This window comes from Plasmodium cynomolgi, chromosome 10 (assembly GCF_000321355.1).
Source record: "Plasmodium cynomolgi strain B DNA, chromosome 10, whole genome shotgun sequence".
Lineage (NCBI taxonomy): Eukaryota > Apicomplexa > Aconoidasida > Haemosporida > Plasmodiidae > Plasmodium > Plasmodium cynomolgi.
In genome coordinates, this window is record NC_020403.1 from 1,425,190 (window position 1) to 1,432,487 (window position 7,298).

The 7,298-nt window shown below is 28.8% G+C and overlaps 2 protein-coding genes across 2 annotated transcripts; one reads left to right on the forward strand and one right to left on the reverse strand.

Annotated features, from left to right (window-relative positions):
• Window positions 1-288: 288 nt before the first annotated feature.
• PCYB_104220 (hypothetical protein) lies at window positions 289-1,715 on the reverse strand (the record flags this gene model as incomplete). Its single annotated transcript, XM_004222971.1, has 3 exons — window positions 289-1,169; window positions 1,250-1,502; window positions 1,653-1,715. 3 exons carry the CDS (start codon window positions 1,713-1,715, stop codon window positions 289-291), a joined length of 1,197 nt encoding a protein of 398 aa, XP_004223019.1.
• A 4,007-nt stretch (window positions 1,716-5,722) lies between these two features.
• Window positions 5,723-6,878, forward strand: PCYB_104230 (PST-A protein; the record flags this gene model as incomplete). The annotated part of the gene is made up of 2 exons (XM_004222972.1): window positions 5,723-6,390; window positions 6,449-6,878. Coding segments are annotated over 2 exons (1,098 nt in total), but the record flags the coding sequence as incomplete, so codon positions are not given.
• Between the last annotated feature and the right edge of the window lie 420 nt (window positions 6,879-7,298).

The window sequence follows — 7,298 nt, forward strand, 5'->3', positions numbered from 1 at the left end:
TAAATACATGAAAAAGGGGTTTAAAAAAACACATTTTCATTTACCAGAATTAGGGAAATCATATTAATTATTTAAATTAGGGGTACAAACAGAAACAATTATTTTGGGGGGGAAGGAGCGTAAATCAATACTGAAGAGAATTCTTTATACATATGATCGAAGCGAACACCGTTCTCATGAAATGCACACATATATATATAAATATTGGAGGTGTGCGAGCGTGTACTTCCTTCAAGTGTGCAGTGTTGATATATTCTCAAAAAATGATTCGGCTCACTTGCAAAATAATCACAAAGCATCATCTTTCTTAACGTCCGGTGATGACTCCGCGGCTTGTGTGCTATTATGTTCATACAATTCTTTATATCTAGTGTTATTAGTGCACTTGATATATTTATAGCTCACGTATATTAAGGCGCATAAAACCATTGCAGCTGTGGAAGCAACACTAAAATGATCAAAATTGAAAAAATAAACCAGGATTGTGTAGATACTGTATGATAAAACTGGATAAATAACAATTAAGTAATTCTTCAATTTTTTTAAAAGTAATTTGACACTTATTTCATCCATCATAATTTCCGATGTTAGCACCTTTATTAGGGACTTTTCATACAATTTGTCAAATTTTTTCATGTAATTCATTGTCCACGTGAAAACAGGTTTTAACAATAAATCATAACATTTTTTAAGTGAGGATAACTCTTTCTTTAAAGGTTCGCGTTCTTTTTCACTCGGGTTAACAGATTTCAGTGAATGATACAATTTCAGGCCATTATGTTTAAAAAAATCTTTAAAAGTGGCAATTGATTCGAAGTCATGGCCAAAGTCGAAACAGGAGGTATCACTAAATTCCTTTTCTGCTTCCTGTTCGACCTCCTTAGTGTTAATGCTATTGGCGATACCCGTGGTAGTACTATAATATGAATTATAATAATATTTTGGTATGTCCTCTTCCTTTAATTTTTCAAAAAAATCAAAAATTTTAAATAAATTCAATTTTTTAAAATAGCTGAAAAATTTTTGTAGATTTACTGGCTTTTCGCTATTACTATAATACTTTGAACTTGTTAATTTGTCTTCATCATTGGTATCATATTCTAGAGATCCTTTTGATTTTCTATACTGACTACTACCATCGTATAACAATGATTTCTTTGATTTTTCATCTAATATCCCAAAGAATTAAGTGATTTTTGATCAAAATTTTCAAAATCCATTGAAGATAAAGATTTTTTAATCTTTTTACTCAATTGCTGTAGAGAGGATATATTCTGTAAAATGCCACCTTTTTCTAACATGGTATTAAATCGTTTTTCAAAATCTTCATCATTTTCATTCACTATTTCTAGCAGTTTTTTTCTTAGGAGTTTGTACTTTTCTTTGGGTTCTTCTTCTACAGCTAATTTGCCTTTTAATAATCTATTAGTCCTTCCATTATATGCGTCCTTTTGGTATACGTGGCCATTCGTCCCCCCTGGTTTGCCACAGGTATTGTTTAGCTAAAAATTAGAAGGTGGAAAAAAGGACGAAAATATTGAAGGCGTAGAAAAGTATAAGAAAATATATAAATAGTATTACGATGTGTTATAGCATGATTAATTTATCTCTGCTTCTTTACATGTCCTACCTCATAAAAAAATGTACATAACCATATTAACAAGGTAAAGATAAGGTAAAAAAATCAAGCTTTTGGTCCTTTCTTTCCTATGCATATTTTGTATAAGTCGCTTAAATTGTTATTGTATACTACTCTTTTGGGACATTATAATGGATTATTTAAGTTAATCACATTTTTTTTAAAGCATTTACTAGTCAAGTTTTGGCTACGAATAACAGTTTTATCATCATTATCTATGACTTTCCATGGCTTATTTTGTTTCAAAAACGCTTTAAATTTTACCTCCAATAATTATATAAATTTTTTTTAACTATGTATGACACGTAAAGGGTGGGGAAGTAATATTTTAAATAAAGATATTTTAGCTTAAGGATAAAAAACAAAAACTATACGATTTTTTTAAATACTACTAGGTGTAAATAATTTAAATTTAAGGAGTTGCATTGAACTGTGTTGAAATGAGAAAATCTTATATTTTTTATTGCGTAATTTTAAGCCTTTAGAAATAGTATACATGAAAAATATGCATACGTGAATTAATAATATTTTGTATCATAATTTTTACTACATGTTATATGTGCGTTACGTAATTAGAAAGAAAGCATATTTATTATGCTGTCACTCTCAGCGTAAAGTATTATTTATTAATGCCGAGATATATTAAAATGTATGCAAAAGTTAATCCGTCCATAGTTTTTGCGCATATCCTGCCATTCATTTATTTTTTTTTTTCCGAGTGCGATAAATTTTATTATTTTTTTAGAATAAAATATTTTCATACTTGCAATGATTAGAAGTTAATTATAAATGCAGCGGCATCGTGTTTTTTAAAGTTTTTAACAGAAAATGATGTAAACAATTTTTTCATAAATTATTTAGTTTAAAAATAAAATAATTGCATTAGTAGAAAAAAAAAAATATATATCGAAAAATATGCACGAAATTGTTGTAATAAGTGAATATTTTATACACATATTATATTACGGTAGTGTTAATAATTAACAAAATATTATAATATATATACCCGTATTAAATTGTATGCATACATTTTTTTTTTATAAAAAAATAAATTCTTATAAAAAAAGGGGAAATTTTCCTATATTTAACGAAGTTTGCAGGACAATTTTTTTTTTTTTATACTTACGCTTTTATTAACGATGAATAAAATTTATTCGAACTTTTTATTTTTCTAAATTACTTTGAAGAAAACGTAATTCTATTAATAGGTGTGCTGCTAGTGGACAACCCCCCCAAAAAGGGGGTGACATAGGATATGCGATGCCTTTATTTTTGTATAAATTTAGAAGTATCACGTTAAGCATAATAGTTAAAAATAAAAATTGGAAGGTTTACTTCTAATGGTCTTTTTTTGCTAAATCGTTCTGCACTTTCGAACAAATATATCTGCGAGGGTTAATAAAATAAGACATCAAGTTTTACGTCTTTAAAAATGTTATAATGATTTATATTATATAGATACTCTTTTGGTAGTTCTTTGAAACGTTTTATTTTATGGCATGTATCACTTCCTTTGAGTCATGTAATGTAAGTGTAAACAGAAAACAACGCTAAGAGGAGGTAAACATTCCTTTTGCTTTCATTTTAAATAATAAAGGAATGCAGATTGAAATTGTCCTAATAAAGAAAAGTGCCTTTTGAAATAAATATAAAATTTTTTTTCTCGAATGGATCAGTACTAAATAACGCTTTGTACAAGTGTAAAAGGTTACTAAAGGGCCTTCCTTCTTTTTTTGTATGTTATTAGCATTTTAATTTTATTTAGATACAATGTGTTTGTATAATTGCGTGTTGTTATTTTTATGTAAAGGGCATCACTCAATGCAAGACTGAAAAATTTCATCATGTGATTAACATTTTTATGATTAAAATGACAGTTGGCTAATTTTAACTGTGTTGTTTATGCACGCATACCTGTGTAAAAGTTCGTGCATATATAAGTACCATTTTGGCTAATGTTAGGTTAGCCTATGATGTGCTATGATGAGGAAAATTAGGTAAGAGAGAATGTGTTCAAAAAGTGTTTATGTCATAGCATATGCTGTGAAGTGTTGTGAATTAACAAAATGAATGAGTGTGCGCGCAGAATGTTGTTGTTTCCACAACTACTATGTGGTGCTATACGAATAACAGTTAATATTAGCAAATCCTAATTTGTGGGGAAAAATACACAGCTTTTCTCTTTGTCTCAAAAAAGAGATATTCATTCCTGACGATAGATTTACAAACGAAATTTTTTTTTTGTATACTTTCAAAAAATGTTGAAGAAAAAAAATTAATAATTTGCGTGGAAAAACTAAACGTAATTTTTTTTTTTTTTTTATTTTAGCTCTGAAATTTGTGAATATAGATTTATACTAATAATTATGGCATAGCTGAATGTTCCATTTTACATACATACACATGTTGCTTTTTCCTCCAACGCATTACAGGGCATAATTAAAATATTGCAACTGTGCTTTTAATTCATGCGTATATTTTGGTAAACGATTTTCGGATAATTTCCTTTGGAACCCCCGCTTGGAGTTCCGCATTTCGAACTTATTCTAAAGGTCCATGTTCACATATTGTAACACAACATAATATGTCATTTGTTTATTGCAGGGTTGCACGCGTATACGTAATGATAAGGACGAACTATTTCATTAAGACATGAAGGAAAGATACAACGAAATTGCATTTCATTTATGACAGGTTGTAGATGCTTATAAAATACCTACATTTAGATTATTTAATCTATCCATTTTTAGAATTAATAACAAAATGCGGAGCTATCTAAAAGTGGCTAATAGTTAATTTTCCTTTTTGAATACATGTTTACGTTGTTTAAATATTGCGCGATTAACATTTTCTTAAGAATGAACCATATTAAAAAAAATGTAAAAATGTTTAATTATTTTTTGCTTTGTAGAAGGTAAATAAACGCTGTATATTGTATTGCTGAAGGGTTAAATTAAGTATTTTATTTTTATCTTCATATTCGTTTTCCTTTTTTCTGCGGAAATTTGAATGCATACAAATGTAAATGTATACATTGTTATATATTTATTTAAGCATTATTCGCGCCTTATAACCATAGCCATATAATATTATTTTTGCATTTTCCAGGAACGTAAGTTTCAGTGCAATTAGCATATTTATATAATATATTATATATGTTTGATTGCGGCATTTTACGGAGCTCTTTATTGCTAACAATAGCGTAATTTCTAATTATCAAATATTTTTCTACAATTCTGTTATTTTCCGAAAAAATAAGGAAAAAGCGATAATTTTTTTTAATATTTATATAAACTGTGCAATTTTTCCGATTTAAAATAGGTACTTTTAAAAAAATTAAAATTAAGGAACAACAGATTCTAGTTTTGTATACATTTATATGAAATAGAGACGGCGTAAAATATTTTTTATATGTATACTATATATAATAATACCATAGCGTGGTAAATTTATTTCTATGACATCTAAGGATACTCCTTATTTCTACAGTTTTCTATGTCACAATTCCTTTTAAAATCAGAATTAAAACAACGAAGAACTCAAATTGGAAAATTCAACTTTGCAGTAGCACGGTTTTGAAAAAATTTGCCTAGTGGAAAAAGAAAACGAAAAGGAACACGAAAGGGGAACACGAAGGGGAAAAGGGAAAGGAGCGCAAAAAAGAAAACTAAAAGGAATACAAAAACGAAGATTATAATTTTAATATGTTCCGTAAATGTGCATATGTACATATATATATAACAGAACGTTTGCGCTTTTCGTTTTTTATGTACCACTGTATATAGATGTGAATCTTTTCTTAGATTTTGCTTATTTCCAAAATTGTTTTTCCCCACGCCCATATCACTTATATATCGGAAGATGAATTAAGTTTTGGATGATTTGATAATGTACACTACAGTTTCGTCATGAGTATTATAGATGGTTCCGTTGGTATGCGAGTTTTTTGCCTTTTCAGCATTCAAGCTACGTGAACAGCTGAGTGGTCAGCGATTGACAAATTTGTTTTCCTCCCATAATATACAATATGCTTTGCTTTTATTCACATACCTATGAACCAATTTTATATTTACAACTACTACCATGGTACAAAATGAATTATGTGATAGTGAAGCGGTCTTAAAATGTAACAGTATCGATGGAAAACCACAACTTGATTCATTTCTGAATAAGGATGGTTTAATGATAAGGACATACGGTTGGCTAGTAAAAAACGCAATAGGTATTATCATTTTAGTTCATGGTTTAAATTCACATGTAAGATTTTCATTCCTAAGACACAATGTAGATATAGTGGGTAACGAGAAGGCCATATTGAAAGACGAAAATAATTATTACGTTTACAAGGATAGTTGGATAGAACACTTTAACAAAAATGGATATTCAGTATATGGAATAGACTTACAAGGTCACGGGAAATCTGATGGATGGGAAAATTTAAGGGTTAACGTAAAACGTTTTGATGATATAGCATACGATGTGATAGAGTATATTCAGAAAATTCAAGAGAAATTATGGAAGAATGAAAATTCATGTGACACCCTACCTGATGATAATAAGAATGTTAGTAAAAAAGACATTCCCACGTATTTAATTGGTCAGTCCATGGGAGGGAATGTCGTATTAAGGACATTGCAATTGATAGGGAAATCGAAAGATGAGGCCAAGAAAAAATTAAATATTAAAGGTTGTATATCGTTATCAGGGATGATTTCCATCGAGAGAATAATTGCGTCACCACGTTCATATAAGTTTAAATATTTTTATTTGCCTTTTACAAGACTATTTTCCTTTTTTTCCACGGTTAAGACTTATCAACAATATGCTCTATATAAAGTACCAGTATATGCATGACCTTTATAAATATGATAAAATTAGATACAAAAAAGGAATAACGTACAGATTTGCATACCAGCTTTTAAAAGCAATGGATAATTTACAAAAAGATATGAAGCATATTCCCAAGGATATTCCCATTTTATTTATTCATTCCAAGGATGACACTTTGTGTTATTATAGGGGCGTTGTGTCATTTTATAGTAGGCTAAGTAATGATATTAAAGAATTGCACATTCTTGAAGACATGGAGCATATGTTAACTGTAGAGCCGGGGAATGAAAACGTTTTAAATAAAATTATGCAATGGCTTTCAAAGCTAACCCCTAAAGGAGTAACTACGAAATTTAGAAAAAAAAAGAAAAAAAAAAAATTCCTAGCCTTTTTAGAAGCGCATTTTTGATGTCATGTTTTTTATAGTAAAAGGAAATAACCTACTACATAATTTCTGTTTATGCACTATAAGGCTCTATATTTGTGTGTACACGTATGTGTACAGAGGTGCGGGTGTTTGAGTGTTAGGATGTTCCGACGCTCGGACGCTCGGACGCTCGGACGCTCACATGTGTTGTGTGTAGCATATCATGTTACCATATTGTTTTTATTTCAATTTTTTTTTATTTTTGTTGACTAATTATTTTACGAAATTAATAAAATTGATGAAATTTTTTATTTTTTCTTATTTTCATAATAATTAAACCTAAAAATGTATAATTTAGTTTATATTAGTTAGTTATTTTCACAATGTGCTTCATTGTTTATTTATTCATTTGAAACAATAAATACATGTTTGTGCTTTATTTTAATCATTGGGTCGATAAAG